We start from the raw sequence: 21,498 nt of genomic DNA, 5'->3' as shown, positions 1-21,498 counted from the left end.
CACCAGTAGTGTAACGAGCGTGGTGGGCAAGCAGGGGGTGCCTTGCCCCCCCCCCCCGGTGACCACAGCTACGAGTTTGGGGGGCCCTCTTGACAACCACCGTGATGACATTTGTTTTCAACAACAACAGCAGCAGCAGTGGTGGAAAAGAACAACAACAACGCTCCATGTAATTATTTTAAAAGGCAAGTAGAGCCGCGATATATGTTAGCCTGGATGCGACCATGCGACACAAATACAATATTGAGCTGATAATGTTACTGCGCCACGGAGTTGTGTGTACGTTGAACTTCTTTCGCGCCGTACACAGCCGACCGTGCTAATCGGAGGTGCGGGAAATTAACTTGAGAAGCCCTGGTGACGCGAAGAAAAACTTACAAAGTCGACCTGGCCTAGGACCAAGCCACTCGGAATGCGCCCCTCTCTCATCAGATCTCAGCCGCAGAATAAAGTTGCGGGGAATTTGCCCGATTGAAAACCGGCCACGTTCATGAAAGGGTTGCCCAAAGATTGAAGAAAAAAAGCCAGCGCAAAAAAATACTTTTACAAACATGCGAACGCAAATTAGCCATTCTCAGTTTTCGGTCTGCTAATTAAATACTTCCGAAGACAAAATCACTTTGTAAACGCGTTGCGTCATCCATAATTTTTGCCTAATTTGCTTTTGGAGTTTTATTTCGTCCCATGGGTTTGAAATCTGCCCGATTATTTCCCCGAATGCACGCTTGCTGGCTCGTAATTGCTGTGGGCCGTTGTATAAATACTTTGCCGTTTGCCAATGGCTATAATAGTTTGTTTGTTTTTTGAGATTGAGAAGAATAAAACAAAATGTGCGAAATTTTAATATCAACAAAAGTAATTGAACAAATCGGCCACTTTTTGGCAGCATACTGACTGCAGAGATTCGACCAATTTTTAGCCATTGACCAAACATGATAATCGGTGCGTAATTAAAACTTGATTTGAAGCTTTCGTGACTGCAGGAATTACTCTTTGGTTCTTTCGGTAAAATCACGTAGAAAGAAAATAAATTTAATAATATAATACGACGTTTCGATTGCAACATAAGCAACCGTCATCGGGTAGAACCCAAATTTGAGATAGACAAAACACAAACACGGAGACGCACAGACAGACATAAGCAGAGAGAAACACACAGAGAGACACACAACACAGACACACAGAGAGAGACACACAACATAGACACAGAAACCCAATGCCTCTCTGTCGAGGCCTTAAATCGAGAGAGAGGGGGCCTCGAAAAAGAGGCATTGGGTCTCTGTGTGTCTATGTTGTGTGTCTCTCTTTGTGTCTCTGTGTTGTCTCTCTCTGCTTGTGTCTGTCTGTGTGTCGACGTGTCTGTGTTTTGTCTCTCTCTCAAATTTAGTTCTACCTGATGACGGTTGATTGTGTTGCAATCGAAACGTCGTATTCTAGTAATTAATTAATTTTCTTTATACGAACCAAAGAGTGGTGCGTAATTGCAACCTGGTACGTCTCACGTACGACTTTTCCACTGCGCAACCGAGCCATGCCAAGACAGCCCCGCACGGATCAGGAGACGCCAGGTTGCTTTTCCACTGCAAATCCTGAACCCGTGCTGCCGACTTCGCAATCAATGAACGAGTTGAGCCGCGTGCAGACGAGGCAGCGGCGCTTCGTGCTCGCAGTGCGCGCCGACTTGACGTCACACGAATGGACGCTATTGGGTAGCCACTGGCTCTATGCACTCTTAAATGTAGATTGAAAACTCGTTTCTTGAAAACTGCTTGTTTGTGTTTAGTTTGTTGTCCTTCCCTCGCACCTTCAATGAGCACGGTTGGCTACGTACGGTGCGAAAGAAGTTCAACACACGTACGTACATACAACGCTTGCGACCCGAGCCAAATTTCAAATAGGTCTTGTGAGGCCAATGTATCACGGTTTGCTTCAGGCTCGGCTCGGTAAACAGCACCGAGAGGGCCCTCAAGCTGGCTCGGTTGGGACGCAGCAGTGGAAAAAATAGTACCGGAGAATCTCTGCATGCACGGCAGTATTCTTCACTAATTTTCAGTGGAGGGGGGCACTCTCGCCGATTAGACATCGTCAGTGTTGAGGGTTGCCACACGTTTGAAACCATTGGGGGGTTGACAGCAGCACGACGACGATGATGATGGGGGTGGTGTTGTCACGTGTTGTGTATTGTCGGGGGCCGCACTAAAGGCCACCAGGGGCCGCCAGTGGCTCGCGGGGCATCGCAATGAAGAAGCCTGGCTTACAGTGACACCCTGGGGAACATCTCGACAGGCTGTTTATAAACTCGACTGGCGTTAGCGGAAGGACACCGGGTGCCACGGTGGCGAGATGTTAACGACCTCCCCTGGTACACAGGAGGTCGTGGGTTCGATGCCGACCCTGACGCCTGCTGCCGTATATTTGGAGTTTGCGTCTCTCTCCCCGTGGTCACGTGGAAATTTCTCCGGGTCCTCCGGTTTTCCCCCTCTACGTTGAGAATCAACATCACGCGTTTAGAGTATTTGGCTGCCGTAAATTTCCACACGATAAGCCCCTTCGTTGAGATATAATTTGTGGTGGCCAAGTCGCTTCTGAAAAAGAGCTACATAGTTCAGTGGGCCTTACGTGGTAATATAAACAATAGTTGAGTTTACTCCAGGAAACTATTCGCATTTTGCAGAGCGTTCTCTGATGGGCCTACTACTCTTCCAAGTTGGCCAGACGTCTTGGGATAGACCAGGGATGGACAACCTTTCAAAGAAGAAGTGCCACGTGCTTTTGTCTTTGTCATTGACCAAAATAGTTCGAGAGCCGCATCACACGCAGAGCTGGTAAAACAAAGATAAAGTTTAGTTGAGTTTTCTAAATTCTGCCTCTCTGAGCGGCGGTTGTCGTTTGCCCGTCAATTAGTGAACCCTGCCCTTTGTGCACACATCTCGGGGGAGAATCATTTTCCGGCTTGGGTCACCAAAATAATTCACCCTCGCCCTGCCCCTCAGACACAGGGCACTGGGGCACGGAGTGGGACGGAGGCGCCCAGGTCAAGTGATGCAGCCAAGCCAATCGGAGTTGAAGAAGCCTTGGTGTGTCAGTGTCCGCCCGTCGTACTGCCAGATGCGGTGGCCTTTGATAAAATACGCCAGACCTAGAGCAGCAGAACACAAACACGCACAAAGATAAACATCCCCCGTGTAGCCTGTAACAGACTGTTGGGACAAGTGCTGTTAGCGAGCAGCACATATGAAGGCCGGCACAGCACACGAGGGGGTGGGTGGCCATCACAACGCCTACCTGCCTTTGTCTCGCCAGTGCTGATATTGACCTACCAAGTACTCATTTAAAGCTGGGTTGACCTCGGCGAGGCCCATAACCAGTTCAGATATTCGCCGCTGTCATTGGTCGTTGGCGGGAATCGAACTCGGGTAGCCGGGTTCTTAGCGCAGCGCATCCTAACCGCTACACGACACACACAGACATTCATATTCTCACATCATCTTGCAATGGGAGCTGCCGCGGTGCAATGGTTAACAAATAAAAATTGCAAGCTAGAGGTGGTCGATTCGATTCCGTCTCCTGGCGCAGACTAAATGGGTCCACCGTGTGGTGGGGTAAAGTGTGCGCACTCCCACCTCTTCAAACACACACCACCCTCTGTAGGGCAGATCACACATAGTCACATACCCTCTAGAGCAGCGCTGCAGCCTTGCACCCCTCTGGTTCTCGACCGTAAACACATTGTACAACGTCAATAATAACTACACAGAGTTTGATGAAACAAGGTAGTTGCTACTTGCGTGCCTCGTGCTTAATTTGTGTTTTCAACGATTCACCTTCTAAACAAACCTGGCCATGTCTCGCACCCCCAGAAAGGGCACCTGGCACCCCGCGGGGCTGCGTGAGCCCCAGGTTAAGGACCCCTGATATCGAGGGGGGATCACACACCCCCGTAGAGCAGCAGTTACCAACCTTTGAGCGTGCGGACCCCTTTTAAACCCCCAAACATTTCTCTGACCACCACGCGCTACCACTGCTGCCGCTGCTGCTGCCGCTACTCGTAGTGATTTGAAATTGGACATTTCCTCGGCTGAGATGCGATTTTATTTTTCCGCGGACCCCTCCTCCCCCACCGCCCGGAGTAGCCTCGCGAATCGCCCGGGGTCCACCGGTTGGGGACCGCTGGTCTCGAAGAGTTGACCTCGAATGAAGGCAGTGGTGTGACCAAGCAGTTGCAGGGCTGCACCTTTACCTTTGCATGTGCGTCTGTGTGTGCTGGCAGTACAGCAAGTAGATACATTTCCATCTGTACAGCGATTGAGTGTTACCGCCCTTGGCACACACGCGAGTTTTCTCCAGGTGCTCCGGTTTAGCTCGCACGTGCGTAAACACTCGTTCGTTTACGAAACATTGAAGTCGTGGGCTGCAGAACACGGGCAATGGTTTGGTGCCAGTTCTGGCCGCATTCGCCGCTTGTTTGCGATTTCCCCCACACCTCCGACTCGTCCTGAGAGAGTGAGACTCAAACCAGCACGCGTTGCAAATTGCCCTGCGTGTCTTTTGTCACGCACGGCAGGAAACGATTAGCACGGCTGGCTGCCTGCGGCGCGAAATGAGTTCGGTATGCGTGCGCACAATCCTACCGTCGCGCTCGAAAGCGGCGTCTATCGAAGCCGGGAGGCCGGAGAACGTCGCCCGGATCCTGCGCGGCGATCCGGGCTGCATCGTCTTCATCTCAGAATCGTACCTGCACAAACCGCCCGAGCACAGAGACACATCTGGCCAAGCTCGAAAAGCCATTAAGTTCACGACTCGGTGCTTTGAGGCAGCTCCCTGTCAACATGATAACAACACGGAATGCGGGTCTGTCCCAGCGCCAAGAATGTATCACGCCGAGACTCGCCAGACTACGGCGATATTCCAAAATTACCTACCCACCCAATCACCCGCCCAAGCACCGACCCACCCATCCGATCACCCACCCACCCAATATTTTTTTAAAACTAATTTTTGTATTTAGTTTGTCCTTCCCCGCACCTCCAATTAGCACGGTTGGCTACGTACGGTGCGAAACAAGTTCAACACACGTAAGTACATACAACGTGCGAGATATCTGAACCTGTCCTGGGCTCACTCCTCACCGACCCACACTGACTGGTGTGGTGAAATATGGTCAAACAAACCCCCTCGACTAATCCGGCAAGAGGAGGCCTTCATAGATTTCAAACAACTCCCAGAAACGTGCACAAGAGGCGCTCGGGCACCCGCGCCTTATGCACAGACCATCCTGAAGAACAGCATCGTTGGTCATCCTTGTCTTCGGTCACCGTCAAATACATTTGAGCAAACGTGACCGTCTGACAGGCGTACTGGAACATCTGTGCAAACGAGATTTATAGCTCATTGGATTCCTCCAGTGTGACCAAATATTCAGATTCTGATCATGCACGAAGGCCGAGTGCTCTTTGCAACAAGGCCGAGTGCTCTGGACAACTAAAGTCAGTTTGTCAATCTAGACGATGATGATTTAAAAGTGCATAGCTCTAAGTGGCTTCTAATATCGGAAGGAAGAGCATTCCAGACGGCCGCAGAAGCGCATCTGAAAATGCCGCGCGATGATTCGGTGACAGCCTTTGGTCATCCTCGCCACGAGGCGAGGATGACCGGAGTTCACGTGATGGTGGTTTATGCTCATTGATGATAGATGCTGGGCGAAAGGTGAGAAATACGTGTGGCAGGGAAAGGTGAGATACGGTGAGATACGTCTTACTGAGAAGGGTGAGATACGTCTGGTGGTGAAGGGTGACGTCTGATGGGGAGGGTGACGTCTGATGACAAAGGGTGACGTCTGATGGGGAAGGGTGACGTCTGGTGGGGAAGGGTGACGTCTGGTGGGGAAGGGTGACGTCTGGAAGGGTGACGTCTGGAAGGGTGACGTCTGACGGAGACCTCCAGAGCAGGTGTCCCGAGAACACGAGGTGGCTCTGCCAGCGGCGGCTGTAGAAGGCGGCGTCGATGTGGACGGGGCCCTCCGCTCCGTCGGCCACCGGCAGCGGCCTCGGAGCGGCCCCCACGAGGCGCCCTCCGGAGAACCTCCAGGCCAGCGAGCCTGGGGCCGCACGTCACGTGGCTGGGTTAGCGGCCTTAGATTCTTGAACGCGCTGATTTATGTTTCTTCTTTTAAAGACGCTACGCGGGAAAAGCATTGAGCGCATGTCTATGCGAGTTTATGGGTCTCATTGTGAGTCTACGGGTCTCAAGGTGAGTCTATGGGTCTCATTTTGAGTTTTCGGGTCTCTATGTGAGTCTATGGGTCTCATTGTGAGTCTACGGGTCTCAAGGTGAGTCTATGGGTCTCATTGTGAGTCTATGGGTCTCAAGGTGAGTCTATGGGTCTCATTGTGAGTTTATGGGTCTCAAGGTGAGTCTACGGGTCTCAATGTGAGTCTATGGGTCTCTTTGTGAGTCTATGGGTCTCTGTGAGTCTTTGGGTCTCTATATGAGTATGGGTGTCTATGGGTCTCTGCGTAATTCTATGGGTTTCTATTTGTCTGTGAATCTCACGGATCTCTTAAATCTGCGGGTTTTTGTGTGAGTTTGCAGGTCTGTGTCTATGTCTATGGGTCTCTATATGAGTCAGTGCTTCTCTACGTGAGTCAAGACATATTTACGTGAGAAAAGCTCTGATGATGAAGCTATTACTATTAATCTTGATTTGAAGCTTTCGTGACTGCAGGAATCCATACTCTTTGTTTTTTTCGGTAAAGTCACGTGGGTAGAAAACGACGTGCTGCTGTAGGTGTAGTAAATATTAATTAATGCAGTGATTAACCATGTTTATTTTAGTATTGTGTTGTTAGTATCTTTATGCATTAATATCCATTGTTTAAATATTAAAATGTATGTTTTTGGGGCGAAAATGGCAACTTTCGATGTTTTCGGAACGAATTAAGCCTTTGACGTCTATGTCCTTAACCTGCTTAACGACCGGATCACTTCACGACCGGTTTTGTGGAACCAATGGCCGTGCTTGAGAGGAGGGGGGGGGGGGCTCTGTCGTAATAATAATACTGACAACAGCACTGCCTAGGGGCACAGCGAAGTGAGCAACACGTGGGGTGACGCTGGCGAACCTGCGTAGAGGGTCACGTCGTCGGGCCCGGGGCCTCCGCTGGCCGCCTGCACCGCGGGGGGTGCCCCTGGCCAGCGCCGCGCGATGGGGAACGGCCCCTTGGGGACTCCCCCGGGACCCACGAGCTCCCAGCAGAGGCTGGCGACGGCGGAGGGGCGGTGGGGGACACGCGGGGAGGGTGGGTGGGAGGGTCCGTCAACACCGAGGTGTCTACAAAGCGGTGCGTGAAGGTGCGCTGTGCATGCGTCACTTGATCGTTAGAATACCCACTTTTAAATCACTGAAAAGCCATTTCTTTAGAAGAGTTGGTTTTGTGCGTGTGTTGAGTTTGTTGTCCTTCCCCCGCACACCGCCGGTGAGCGCGGTCGGCTCCGTACGGGCACGGAAGGAGTAAGATGCCGATGGCAACGCGTCCCACCGGGCACTCGGGTCCAGGTTGCGAAGACGCAGGGGAAGCCCGGCACCGGTTCAGATATTCGTCATTGATGTTGGCCGCGAGTGGGAATCGAACTCGGATGCAAACCTGAACAGGCTGTGAACCTGAACAGGGTGTGAACCTGAACAAGTTCACACCCATCCAGTGTGAACTTGAACAGGACGTGAATTGAGGATCACGAATCCACACCTGGACCTGCTTGACCAGACAATTAATTTTCCGAGTTACCAAGAGAGCAAACCGCTATGTTGAGGGATCGTCAATTCATAGCGGGAGTCGTTGCAAACTCTGCATAATGTCCTCGTCCCAGCGTGCCGCTAGATTTGGCGCGACAACTTAATGCGCTTGACACGATGAGGCACCATTCGAGTCCTTATCTACGGCTCACTGTGTGACTATGCGTGTGGTAAAGTAGTCATCGTGGGAAACCCAAAAACCGCTGCTAAGTTGGCAAAACCGGTGACAAGGGGGAACGTTGGCGGGGTAGTGGGGAGGGGAGTGGTGGGGAGAGCCCGACCCTCACCTGCCCTTGAAGACGATCGTCGTCTCTCCGCGCTGGACCGCGGCCCCGACGGCCACGGCGCCGTCGCACAATCCGAGCCCCTCGGGGCCCTCGGGGCCCTCGCGCCGGGCACTCGCGTCGTCCGTGGCGGCGGCGGCGGCGGCGACCCGCGGCTCCCCTGTCCGCACGGCGAGAGTGAATCGGATCGTCGGTCTCCTTCATCCGTTTGGTTTTATTTTGTCTCCGCCAATCGAGACGAGCACGGGGGGCGCCAAAGTTTAATATCTGGGTGGCGATGACTTCCGTGACTTTGGTGACCTTTGCGACCTCTCTTACCGTAAAGGTCACGGACGGCGCTCTCGTCGGCGGGGCTGAGCCGGAAGTTGCGGCGGTACGAGAGGACGGGGAAGGCGGCGGCCCCGGGCTGCTGCGAGTGGCCCAGCCCCAGCGCGTCGCCCACGGCGTGCACCAGCGCCAGGAAGAGGCTGAGGCCTGGCGGCACCATCGCGGCGGACGGCATCGGGGGGGCCCGGCGGGCGTTAGAGACGCGTCGAAGTCGTCCACTACGCGCCGATCCCCACGTCCGCGACACGCGCGCACGACGTCGCACCTAGCGATGGATCTTGTTTATATTATTTAGATTATTTGGCTGATATAAATGTCCGCGTGATGAGCCACTTCGTTGAGCTATCATCGGTGGCCAGGTCGCTTCTGAAAAAGAAGCTAATGGCTCAGTGGGCCTCACCTGGTTAATATATTTTTTGTGATTTGTTTACCATTCCTAGACTTTGCACTCCTATCGTGTTGGTGTATTGTTTGTTGTTGTAACATTCTGACCCCGTGCCCCTACTGGATATCTGTGAAAAAGAGGTTCAAAGTTCAGTGGACCTTACCTGGTTAAACAACAATAGTTTAGTTTAACACGTAGGCTTTCGCGAACAATATAATCCATGCCAACTGGCACGTCCTGTTTACGTGACATCCCTTACTAGTTGGATTTGTCGGGTGGTGGCGGGTTTTAACGACACATTTATATATTTACGCGATCTAACCCAAAAACCTCTATTATGAACAATAGTTTAGTTTAAAACAAAAGAGCTTAGTTTAGTTTTTAGTTTAAATATAGTTTAGTTTAAACACGCTACTGTTGGGCCAAATAAAATACATTGGCCATCTGTGAAAAGAGAGGCTCAGCGCTCACCGCATTCCTCCAGCGTCAGCAAATATTCCCACGGTGAACGACCGCGAAGGAGGTCGCCGTTGCCTTCGGGTCGTCGCTTCTTAAAAAAATGTACCTCCCCCCTTCCCCCCAAAAAGAACGTGAAGCAATACCGGCGGCGGGGCAGAGGCCCCACTTGCGGTGGGCGTCGTAGCTGCCCGTGGTGGCGCACCACAGCCGCCCGTCGGCGCGACCCTCCGCCGTGCACGTCTCGTAGCTGCGCCCCAGGAATCGGAAGGGGAAGACGCACGGAGCGCCGTCCGCATTGCCCCCCACCGTCGTCAGGGCTAGGCGGTGGGAAGGGGGGGCACACGCCGCACGCGAACACGTGACAGCCTTCTGGACGTTGCTCAAGCCACTTACCCCCCCCCCCCCGCTACAGGTAAAACGTATTCTTGTTTTTATTCAACATCTGTGGGGGAAAAAAGCTTCGTTGCTCATCGGATTTCTCCTGGATGAATAGAGATTCTGATAATGCATGAAGGACAAGAGCTCTTTGCAATACGTGACCGAGTGTTGTGTGAAAGGAATGGGGGTTTTTTTCGGCCTGCGTTGTTTGCTTTCTGAAACGATGAATTTGATTTTAAAAAATCTCCAAATTATAATTTGCGCTCTGTCCTGTGGACTGATGATGGCCTTTAACACGCGGTCTGTGCATGTGTACGCACGTTGAACTTCGTTCGCGCCGTACTAGCTAACTGTGCTAATCGGAGGTGCTCTCACCGGAGGGCGGGCAGAAGCCGTACTTGTGGTCGGCGTCGTAGTTGGCCGTGGTGGCGCACCACCGCTCAGCGTCGTCGCGGCCAGCCGAGGTGCAGGCGCTGTACTCGCGACCGCCGTACACGAAGGGGAAGACGCACGGGGCCCCCTCTCCGTTGCCGTCCACGGTGAACGCCTCTGGGGGCGATGGAGGCGGCGGTTAGGAGATGTTAGTTACCTCGCCTGGTATGCAGGAGGTCGTGGGTCCGATCCTGACCCTGACGACGCCTGCTCTATATTGAAGAGTTTCCGTGTCTCTCTCTCTCTCCCCATGGTCGCGTGGATTTTTCTCTGTGTTCTCCGGTTTTTTACTCCAAATGTAGAGTTAGCAGCACTCGTTTAGAGTATTCGGCTGCTAGAAATTTCCATTTATAAGCCACTACGTTGAACTATCATTTGTGGCCAGGTCGCTTCTGAAAACGAGCTACACAGCTCAGTGGGCCAAACCTGGTTACAATAAAAATAATAATACAATTTGTAACGCGCGCAAATTTGCGAACGTAACGACCGCAACTCAGAGGCGCGGAGCCAAGCTCAGAGTCTCTCTCTCGAGAGCACGTGGCTGTCGAGGTGAGTCTTTAAGTGTCTCTTGAATGAGGCGATTGAGGCGATGCTGCGAATGTGCAGAGGGGATGGCGCTCCAGATTGTGGGGGCAGCCACCGAGAATCGGCGCATGGAAGTTTTAGTTTTAGACAGGATCTTGATCGTCCACTTGACAGCAGATGGCGCGTGGTCTTTATGGTTAACACACCCACAATAAAGATATTTTGTTTATTTCGCATGAATGTGAATGTGTCGTTAATCCACCACCACCACCCAACACGGGCAATTAGTCACGTCTGCTATCGCTTCGGCACAATCGGTGTGACGGCGAGGAAGCCCACGACGTTTACAATTGAGAACTAATATCGGTCGCAAAAGCCGACGTGTTACATTGTAGGTCTGCTCACCCCTCACCTGGTACACAGCGCAGCCGCGTCGCTACGGCTCATTGCGACGGGTGACCCGCAAGCTGGATCGCGCCACTAGCTGCAGTGGACTCGCGTGTTGTTAAACAAAAGCTTTAATGAAACACAATGTGTACAAACGTATGTACGGTGAACGTCTTTTGCAACGTACATAGCCAACGGTGCTAATCGTAGGTGCCGGGTGGGCGGACAACAAAACCGAAACTATCCTTGATGGGGAAGCGAGGTCCCCGTCCGGGAGACACTGCGTTAACCAGGACGCACCGCGGCATTCACTGGGGCGTCCTCCGCGATTCGAACCGCGAACCTCTGCAGCGACCGGGCGGGCGGCTCACCCTCGTGAGGACAGAAGCCGAAGCGGCGGTCGCGGTCGTAGTCGTCGGTGGCCGAGCACCAGGGCAGGCCGTCGTCGCGGCCCGACGCGGTGCAGGTGTGGAAGAGGCGGCCCCCGAACGTGAACGGGAAGATGCAGAAGTCGCCGCGCGCGGTCCCAAACCGCGTCTTCACCACTACAGCCACACGCACACACGCACACGCTCGCACACGTACACACGCACACACGCACACGCTCGCACACGCACACACGCACACACATTTATAATCGACATCACGCGTTTAGAGCATCTGGCTGCTATAGATTTCCACGTGATGATGATAAGCCACTTCGTTGAGCCATCATTTGTAATCACCAGGTCGCTTCTGATAAAGAGCTACCCAGCTCAGTGGGCCTTACGTGTTAAAATACCAAAAAATAGTTTAGTTTTAGTTGAACATGCTGGGCCACAGCGAACGTTGTGGGTGAGCACGGCCCCCGAGTCCCGGAGCGTAACCGGCAAACCGAACCTCGCCCCTCGCCGAACGTCCAGAACTCGTCGTCGTCCACGTGGATGTGCACGCCGTCGCGCGAGTCGCCCGCCGAGTGGGACACCACGCCGCCCGGCCCGTCAAACGGCCGCCCGTCCCCGTGTTCTGTGGCAGAGCACGCGCCGTCACCGCCAGCTGGACACGGAGCAGGCTTTCGCGAGCAGCGTCATTCATGATGACGTTTGTTGGGTTAGATTGCGTGAAGTGTAAATGTGTCGTAACCCTCCACCACCCGACACAGCCGGTGAGGTTTGTCACGTAAACAACGCGCCAATCAGCTACTACTTCAGCCCACCGGCGTGTTGGAGAGTAAATCCACAATGTTTAAAATGTAAATACGACGTTTCGCTGCTAATTACATCCAGCATCTTCGGGCGATTTGCCAGAATAGTGAAGCAATCCACCTGCTTCCGGTATTAAAAAGAGCAGGACGACGTCATCACTGAACCCATCAGGTTAACCTTCTTGTCTCTCTCGGTCTCTCTGTCTCTCACTCTGTCTCTCGCTCTCTCTGTCTCTCTCTGTCTCTGGCCCTCTCTCTCTCGCCCGCCTGCGCGTTTCACCATTTCCAACTGGGGTTGAAAATCTGCGTCCCCGTTGAGCCTCCCAGGAACGTGGCTGGCGTCTTCACTCTCGCGGCCCACGTCACAAACTAAATCATCATCGGGCGCAATTGCCCGATGATGCTGGATGTCATTACCGCCGAGACGTCGTACTCCCATTGTCACGTGCCGTGCGGCGTCTCATCGAACGGCCTGCGACATAACGTTGACGCCTATTGAACACTTGCCATGGGGAAACCTTTTTGGAAAGCAATACAAAATTATGTGCGTGTGCGTGATTTTTCTTCTCTTAAACAAATACCTCCCGCAGTTTTATCCTGATTGTGCGATTGAATAAATAAAAATATTAAAAAGCACCATTAAGACACTTTCCCAGCCAAAACCACATCGTGACCCCAACCCTTTGCGCTCCAACCCGTGACCCCCTGTGCCCTCTGACCCTTGGTGTGGAAGCTGATGGAGATGTCCGGCCGCTGGCCGTGGGGCGCCGGACTGAAGCGGAGAAGCGACGGGGACGACCAGACCGCCATGGCACGCGCCACCATGCCCTCCACGACGGCCCGCTCCAGGTCGTCCGTCTCGCCAACCACCCTGCCCGCAACACGGCCCAATACATAATTAGTCTTGAAATGTTTTACCTTTTACCTTTAGCAGGTAAGGCCAAACTGATGTGTGTAGCTCTTTTTCAGAAGCGAACTGCCCATCACAAATGAGAGGTGGCTTATCATCATCATCATCATGTGGACGTTTATAGCAGCAAAATACTCTGAGAACGAGTGATGTTGATATTAAGCGTGAAAGGAAAAACAGGACGGACCCGGAGAAAATCATCGCGACCACGGGGAGAGAGACACACAAACTCCAATCATATAGGAACGAACCCACGACCTCCCGTGTACCAGGCGAGGGAGGTAACATCTCCCAGCCTACCGCCACACGGCCGACAGAATAGCAGCGGCGTCCTGGCTGAGCCTCCTAGAAGCGTGGCGCCCCCTGCCCCCCCCCTCTCACCTGTAGGTGAGGTCAGTGCCCCCTGCCCCCCCCCTCTCACCTGTAGGTGAAGTCAGTGCCCCATGCCCCCCCCCTCTCACCTGTAGGTGAGGTCAGTGCCCCCTGCCCCCCCCCCCCTCTCACCTGTAGGGGAGGTCGGCGCCCCCTGTCCCCTCCCCCTCTCACCTGTAGGTGAGGTCAGTGCCCCCTGCCCCCTCCCCTCTCACCTGTAGGTGAGGTCAGTGCCCCCTGCCCCCCCCTCTCACCTGTAGGTGAGGTCAATGCCCCCTGCCCCCTCCCCTCTCACCTGTAGGTGAGGTCAGTGTCCCCTGCCCCCCCCCCCTTTCACCTGTAGGTGAGGTCAGTGCCCCCCCCTCTCACCTGTAGGTGAGGTCAGTGCCCCCTGCCCCCCCCCCTCTCACCTGTAGGTGAGGTCAGTGCCCCCTGCCCCCCCCCCCCACTCACCTGTAGGTGAGGTCAGTGCCCCCCCCCTCTCTCACCTGTAGGTGAGGTCAGTGCCCCCTGTCCCCCCCCCTCTCACCTGTAGGTGAGGTCAGTGCCCCATGCCCCCCCCCTCTCACCTGTAGGTGAGGTCAGTGCCCCCTGCCCCCCCCCTCTCACCTGTAGGTGAGGTCAGTGCCCCCTGTCCCCCCCCCCTCTCACCTGTAGGTGAGGTCAGTGCCCCCTGCCCCCCCCCTCTCACCTGTAGGTGAGGTCAGTGTCCCCTGCCCCCCCCCTCTCACCTGTAGGTGAGGTCAGTGCCCCCTGCCCCCCCCCTCTCACCTGTAGGTGAGGTCAGTGCCCCCTGCTCCCCCCCCCTCTCACCTGTAGGTGAAATCAGTGCTCCCCCCCTGCCCCCCCCTCACCTGTAGGTGAGCTCGGTGCCCCCCCCCTCACCTGTAGGTGAGCTCGGTGCCCCCCCCCCTCACCTGTAGGTGAGCTCGGTGCGAGGCCACACGCGCTCGATCCCCGGCGGGGAGCCCGCCTCGTCCACCTCCCCGCAGCGCGGCAGCGCCATGGCGTCGAGCGTGGCGCGGTCCAGGGCGGCCCCTGCGCTCGCCGCGACGCCCAGACGACTCCGCATCCTGCGCAGGGCGTCGGCGAAGCGGCGTCCCTCCGGCGCCCCTCCCTCGTCGCTGCCGTAGTAGCCGAAGTCGCGCAGGTAGCGCTGCGGCGCGTCAAGGGGAGAGGGGGGTAACCGGCGGTCGTGGGTTCTCGTCGTCGTCGTCGTCACTGCTGTCGGTGTTGAGGCAGCGTCTGATGTGTGACTCAAGCCACAACGGGACAGAAAAGTAATTGGACTCGAATCTAATTTTGAATCGAGTCACGACGCGACATCGCGACCATGTTGGGGTTCGCTGCTGGCCGAGAGGGGTGGGGTAGAAGGTGGGCTGCAGTGTTCATTACTGGACATCTGTGAACAAGACCTTCATAGCTCTTCGGATTCCTCCAGTATATATATAAAATAAGCTAATAGCTCGGTGGGGCTTCACCTGATAAGAAAAAAATGTTTAGTTTAAAATGTTTGTATCGTTCGCTGTTTAAACGTTCTGACCCCCCTCCCCAAACCACCTTTCTGGACATCTGTGATAAAAAGCTTTATAGCTCATCTGATTCCTCCAGTATAAATAAATACTTTGAATCTGAATTAAGTCAGAATTATCTTTCTCAAGTCGTAGTCTCAGTCGATGGCAACCTGTAGAATTTTAGTCTTCAACTGTGGATTTCACTTCGTGTTTCCTTAGTCTCGTCGGCTGAAGCAGTCGGTATGGAGTAGGTCCTTCATTGGGTATTGATGTTAGCCGGCAAATGAACTCAGGGTCCTGGATTCATGGTACAAGTGCTCTTACAAGGCTGCCACCAACCCACCGTTCGCTTTTCTTCCGTACAGCTGCTCATGTAGATGCAGAGCAAGAGCTCAAATGTCACATTCAGTTGGTTCAAGCCCAGATAACCGCGTTAGGAGCAGCGGAGTGCATCGCCGCTGTGATGTCTCCTTCGTGTTTGTGGATCGGGCATTGCGTCGCTAGACGTTGTACGCTCTGTTCTGGATGACCACAGTCGCACATTACTCCTGGAGAGTTTTCCATTTTCCATTTGTGCATCATGAGGTATCCACATCTACTGCCACGGTTTGTGCAGCGGATGCGGTTTAGGGTGGGCCATGAGCATCGTGGAAGATCAAACCCCAGAGATCTTTTAAAATCCATGTTATTAGTAAGCAAGTTCTAATGAGACGCAGTCCTAAAAATCGCCAGTGACGGGAGCCCATCTCTTGGCTGATAGACCTCGTGTGACTGCCAAAAGAGGCACAGATGGGAGGAGACGTTGCATAGTTCGCATTCTTGTCAAGGCCAAAGGACTCCAGAATCTCTGGCTGTAGCCACTGTGCCCCCCGCTCTATGTCCACGTGTCTGCCTGGCCATAAACTCTCACGTTTTCAAAGTTGTTGTTTCTGTTTCACCAGGTGTGGACTCAAAGTTGTTGCTTCTGTTTAACCAGCTAAGAACTCAAAGAGACCGGGATGAGTCTCATTTGCAAGACTGGCCTGCGTTATGCAGAAACACGGCCTTGAAAGGGAAACATATGTGTATATAAAGCAGGCGACGTTTCACGCAATGTCTCTTCTACATTGCCCGGCAGCGTTTAGAGTATATTTACACGTGATAAGCCACTTCGGCGAGCTATCATTTGTGATAGCCAGGTCGCTTATAAAAACACATTCCTGCAGAGGCAGCTGGGACGTTGGGTTGTGAGGGCGGGCACAAGCCGGCGTGAGTAGGTTAAACGTTGAGTTTTATAAGGGCACCACGGGGTGACCAGCCCCTCCCCACCCAGCCCCACCCTCCCCACCCTCCCCTCTCCACCCAGCCCCACCCCTCCCATTTTTGGATGCACGACAGACGGACGGACAGACACAATACTCCCCTGTGGGCTGGTGCAACCAGGAGGTTCCTACCAGTAAAAAGCTGTCTAGCTCAGTGGGACCTTACCTGGTAAAATACAAAGTATAGTTTAGTTTACAATGATTATTATATCTTCCTAGCTTCTTCCACCGTTTCAATCCAGATCAATGTTTATTTGTTGCATGGTAAATCCCCGTGTGTCCAGTTATGCAGCTAGATTTGGTGGCAACTTCCCGTAGCCACTTATAAGAAAGTTGCTGTGGGGTAGACAATAGCCCAGCCAGCAGCCAGCCGGGAAACTCGACTCATGTATTATTTTGATGATTGCTATGAAGATCAAACATAATAGTCGTCTCGCTTGTGCAGACTACGTAGTACGATGACACTGTGGCCCTCTCGTATCATCCCAGACCTGCCGACCGTGCTGTTGTGAATCTCACAATGGGGGGCAGGGCCCCTCCTAGTGCTGGCCATGGCCAGCTGAGGCCGTCATACCGTCAGTCGGCATACCGCGGCCACCTGACGGCCCATGTCCATAACACTGCAGGGGGTCATACCGTAGGTAATCATACCGCAGGGGGTCATACCACAGGGCGTCATACCGTGGCCACCTGCAGGTCCGTGGGCCGGCTGGGCTCCTCTTCGCCTTCGAAGGCGATGAAGGGCGCGCATCGAGCCGACTCTGGCAGCAGCAGCAGCAGCAGTGGAGGCAGCAGCAGCAGCCGCAGCGGCAGCAGCAGCCGCATGGTCAAGAGTGTGGTGACTCCCCGTGGAGCAGACAGCACCGCCCTGTCACCGCTGGCCCCAACTCAGTGGAGACGACGACACAAATCCTGGCAGCACACAGACAGAAAGAAAGACACAGAGAGAGAGAGACAGAGAGAGAGAGACAGAGAGAGAGAGAGACAGAGAGAGACAGAGTCCACAACAACAACAACAAGTGGTTGCCGGAGGTGTCACGCAAGTGCTGGAATGCGCGACAAACAACGCAAGCCCACAGGGGGCTGCACAACCATCATCACATCAGAGGCAGCAGTGGCTGGGGGTGACTGTGGTGAGGGTGGTGAGGGTGGTGAGGAGGGTGGTGAGGGTTGTGAGGGTGGTGAGGGTAACTGTGGTGAGGGTGGTGAGGGTGAGGGTGGTGAGGATGAGGGTGGTGAGGGTGGTGAAGGTGACTGTGGTGAGGGTGGTGAGGGTGAGGGTGGTGAGGATGAGGGTGGTGAGGGTGGTGAGGGTGGTTGTGGTGGCTGTGGTGAGGGTGGTGAGGGTGGTTGTGGTGAGGGTGGTGAGGATGAGGGTGGTGAGGGTGGTGAGGGTGACTGTGGTGAGGGTGGTGAGGGTGGTTGTGGTGAGGGTGGCTGTGGTGAGGGTGGTGAGGGTGATGGTGGTGAGGATGAGGGTGGTGAGGGTTGTGAGGGTGGTTGTGGTGACTGTGGTGAGGGTGGTGAGGGTGGTTGTTGTGGATGTGGTGAGGGTGGTGAGGGTGGTTGTGGTGGCTGTGGTGAGGGTGGTGAGGGTGGTGAGGGTAGCTGTGGTGAGGGTGGTGAGGGTGGTTGTGGTGGCTGTGGTGAGGGTGGTGAGGGTGGTGAGGGTGGTGAGGGTGGTGAGGGTGAGGGTGGTGAGGATGAGGGTGGTGAGGGTGGTGAGGGTAGCTGTGGTGAGGGTGGTGAGGGTGGTGAGGGTGAGGGTGGTGAGGATGAGGGTGGTGAGGGTGGTGAGGGTGGCTGTGGTGAGGGTGGTGAGGGTGGTGAGGGTGGTGAGGGTGGCTGTGGTGAGGGTGGTGAGGGTGGTGAGGGTGGCTGTGGTGAGGGTGGTGAGGGTGGTGAGGGTGGCTGTGGTGAGGGTGGTGAGGGTGGTGAGGGTGGTGAGGGTGGCTGTGGTGAGGGTGGTGAGGGTGGTGAGGGTGGCTGTGGTGAGGGTGGTGAGGGTGGTGAGGGTGACTGTGGTGAGGGTGGTGAGGGTGGTGAGGGTGGCTGTGGTGAGGGTGGTGAGGGTGGTGAGGGTGGTGAGGGTGGCTGTGGTGAGGGTGGTGAGGGTGGTGAGGGTGGTGAGGGTGGCTGTGGTGAGGGTGATGAGGGTGGCTGTGGTGAAGGTGGTGAGGGTGGTGAGGGTGGTGAGGGTGGCTGTGGTGAGGGTGGTGAGGGTGGTGAGGGTGGCTGTGGTGAGGGTGGTGAGGGTGGTGAGGGTGGTGAGGGTGGCTGTGGTGAGGGTGGTGAGGGTGGTGAGGGTGGCTGTGGTGAGGGTGGTGAGGGTGGTGAGTGTGGTGAGGATGAGGGTGGTGAGGGTGGTGAGGGTGAGGGTGGTGAGGATGAGGGTGGTGAGGGTGGTGAGGGTAGCTGTGGTGAGTGTGGTGAGGGTGGTGAGGGTGGTTGTGGTGAGGGTGATGAGGGTGGCTGTGGTGAGGGTGGTGAGGGTGGTGAGGGTGGTGAGGATGGTGAGGGTGGCTGTGGTGAGGGTGGTGAGGGTGGTGAGGGTGGCTGTGGTGAGGGTGGTGAGGGTGGTGAGGGTGGCTGTGGTGAGGGTGGTGAGGGTGGTGAGGGTGGTGAGGGTGGCTGTGGTGAGGGTGGTGAGGGTGGTGAGGGTGGTGAGGGTGGCTGTGGTGAGGGTGATGAGGGTGGCTGTGGTGAGGGTGGTGAGGGTGGTGAGGGTGGTGAGGGTGGCTGTGGTGAGGGTGGTGAGGGTGGTGAGGGTGGCTGTGGTGAGGGTGGTGAGGGTGGTGAGGGTGGTGAGGGTGGCTGTGGTGAGGGTGGTGAGGGTAGCTGTGGTGAGGGTGGTGAGGGTGGTGAGTGTGGTGAGGATGAGGGTGGTGAGGGTGGTGAGGGTGAGGGTGGTGAGGATGAGGGTGGTGAGGGTGGTGAGGGTAGCTGTGGTGAGTGTGGTGAGGGTGGTGAGGGTGGCTGTGGTGAGGGTGATGAGGGTGGCTGTGGTGAGGGTGGTGAGGGTGGTGAGGATGGTGAGGGTGGCTGTGGTGAGGGTGGTGAGGGTGGCTGTGGTGAGGGTGGTGAGGGTGGCTGTGGTGAGGGTGGTGAGGGTGGCTGTGGTGAGGGTGGTGAGGGTGGTGAGGGTGGCTGTGGTGAGGGTGGTGAGGGTGGTGAGGGTGTCTGTGGTGAGGGTGGTGAGGGTGGTGAGGGTGGCTGTGGTGAGGGTGGTGAGGGTGGTGAGGGTGGCTGTGGTGAGGGTGGTGAGGGTGGTGAGGGTGGTGAGGGTGGCTGTGGTGAGGGTGGTGAGGGTGGTGAGGGTGGCTGTGGTGAGGGTGGTGAGGGTGGTGAGTGTGGTGAGGATGAGGGTGGTGAGGGTGGTGAGGGTGAGGGTGGTGAGGATGAGGGTGGTGAGGGTGGTGAGGGTAGCTGTGGTGAGTGTGGTGAGGGTGGTGAGGGTGGCTGTGGTGAGGGTGATGAGGGTGGCTGTGGTGAGGGTGGTGAGGGTGGTGAGGGTGGTGAGGATGGTGAGGGTGGCTGTGGTGAGGGTGGTGAGAGTGGTGAGGGTGGTGAGGGTGGCTGTGGTGAGGGTGGTGAGGGTGGCTGTGGTGAGGGTGGTGAGGGTGGTGAGGGTGGCTGTGGTGAGGGTGGTGAGGGTGGCTGTGGTGAGGGTGGTGAGGGTAGTGAGGGTGACTGTGGTGAGGGTGGTGAGGGTGGTGAGGGTGAGGGTGGTGAGGATGAGAGTGGTGAGGGTGGTGAGGGTAGCTGTGGTGAGGGTGGTGATGGTGGTGAGGGTGGCTGTGGTGAGGGTGGTGAGGGTGGCTGTGGTGAGGGTGGTGAGGGTGGTGAGGGTGGTGAGGATGAGGGTGGTGAGGGTGGTGAGGGTAGCTGTGGTGAGCGTGGTGAGGGTGGTGAGGGTGGCTGTGGTGAGGGTGGTGAGGGTGGTGAGGGTGGCTGTGGTGAGGGTGGTGAGTGTGGTGAGGGTGGTGAGGGTGGCTGTGGTGAGGGTGGTGAGGGTGACTGTGGTGAGGGTGGCTGTGGTGAGGGTGGTGAGGGTGGTGAGGGTGGCTGTGGTGAGGGTGGTGAGGGTGGTGAGGGTGGTGAGGGTGGCTGTGGTGAGGGTGGTGAGGGTGGTGAGGGTGGCTGTGGTGAGGGTGGTGAGGGTGGTGAGGGTGGCTGTGGTGAGGGTGGTGAGGGTGGTGAGGGTGGCTGTGGTGAGGGTGGTGAGGGTGGTGAGGGTGGCTGTGGTGAGGGTGGTGAGGGTGGTGAGGGTGGCTGTGGTGAGGGTGGTGAGGGTGGTGAGGGTGGCTGTGGTGAGGGTGGTGAGGGTGGTGAGGGTGGCTGTGGTGAGGGTGGTGAGGGTGGTGAGGGTGGCTGTGGTGAGGGTGGTGAGGGTGGTGAGGGTGGCTGTGGTGAGGGTGGTGAGGGTGGATGTGGTGAGGGTGGTGAGGGTGGTGAGGGTGGCTGTGGTGAGGGTGGTGAGGGTGGCTGTGGTGAGGGTGGTGAGGGTGGTGAGGGTGGCTGTGGTGAGGGTGGTGAGGGTGGTGAGGGTGGCTGTGGTGAGGGTGGTGAGGGTGGTGAGCCACGTGAGGAGCTCCTCACCGCCTGTGGCGCCGCGCGAGTCGCTCTGCCCCCGGGCTGCGGCTGGCGGGGACTGTGGGCGGCGAGCGGAATCTGTCGACTCCGTCCCCCTGCGAGGAGGCGCCTGGGGAAGGGCTCCAGGGGAAGGGCTTCAGTGGAAGGGCTCCAGGGGAAGGGCTCCAGGGGAAGGCTTCAGGGGAAGGGCTTCAGACGAAGGGCTCCGTGAGACGCCGACTCTGCAGTCGCCTGGCACGGGGCGGCTGAGCGTTCCCACGTGGGCGGCACATGCGCGATCTCTCCCTCTGTGACCCGGCGTCACGTGCAGTTGGACGGTCACGGCTCAGCGTGTTGATTTTATTTTTTTCTTCAACCGCACGATGTCTCCCAGCCCTCTTGTGCGTTTTGCCACGAGCTGCGAGATGGCAATGGCAGCGGTGCGCGTGGGTTTGTGAATCCGTCTGTGCGGACCTTGAAGTGTTCTTCTTTCGCACTTGAGTTCACAACCCCCGGTGCAGCTTGGAGAGCTGAATGGAGTTCACAAGAACTCGCAAACACCGCCCTGGTGTGACAGACCCAACGCAGAAGATCCCTGGGTTTTGATCTTCCACGAAGCTCACGGTGCACCCCTGAACCGCATCCACCATCGCAGCAGTCGATGCGGATACCCTGGT

General features: G+C 55.9%; 1 protein-coding gene across 1 annotated transcript; it reads right to left on the bottom strand.

Annotated features, from left to right (window-relative positions):
* Window positions 1–826: 826 nt before the first annotated feature.
* LOC144951709 (72 kDa type IV collagenase-like) lies at window positions 827–21,124 on the bottom strand. The gene is made up of 14 exons (XM_078882032.1): window positions 20,849–21,124; window positions 16,931–17,161; window positions 14,352–14,590; window positions 12,872–13,023; window positions 11,849–11,974; window positions 11,341–11,514; window positions 10,001–10,174; window positions 9,391–9,564; window positions 8,395–8,550; window positions 8,080–8,236; window positions 7,122–7,258; window positions 5,938–6,097; window positions 4,632–4,735; window positions 827–3,139 (listed from the first exon to the last, which is right to left on the bottom strand). Exons 2-14 carry the CDS (start codon window positions 17,072–17,074, stop codon window positions 3,036–3,038), a joined length of 2,001 nt encoding a protein of 666 aa, XP_078738158.1. The 5' UTR covers window positions 17,075–17,161; window positions 20,849–21,124; the 3' UTR covers window positions 827–3,035.
* Window positions 21,125–21,498: the final 374 nt, after the last annotated feature.

Source organism: Lampetra fluviatilis, chromosome 63 (genome assembly GCF_964198595.1).
Source record: "Lampetra fluviatilis chromosome 63, kcLamFluv1.1, whole genome shotgun sequence".
In the NCBI taxonomy this organism is placed as follows: Eukaryota; Metazoa; Chordata; class Hyperoartia; order Petromyzontiformes; family Petromyzontidae; genus Lampetra; species Lampetra fluviatilis.
This window is presented reverse-complemented; position numbering and strand designations above follow the sequence as displayed.

What these genes read in the sequence shown, in the direction of transcription:
- LOC144951709 (XM_078882032.1), bottom strand. Translation starts at nt 17,074, where the DNA reads ATGCGGCTGCTGCTGCCGCTGCGGCTGCTGCTGCTGCCTCCACTGCTG. An exon ending in ACGATCGTCTTCAAGGGCAG is followed by an intron (nt 7,259 to 8,079) that starts GTGAGGGTCGGG and finishes CGCCGTCGCCAG; the next exon opens with CCTCTGCTGGGAGCTCGTGG. An exon ending in TCGGGACACCTGCTCTGGAG is followed by an intron (nt 4,736 to 5,937) that starts GTCTCCGTCAGA and finishes CGGTTTGTGCAG; the next exon opens with GTACGATTCTGAGATGAAGA.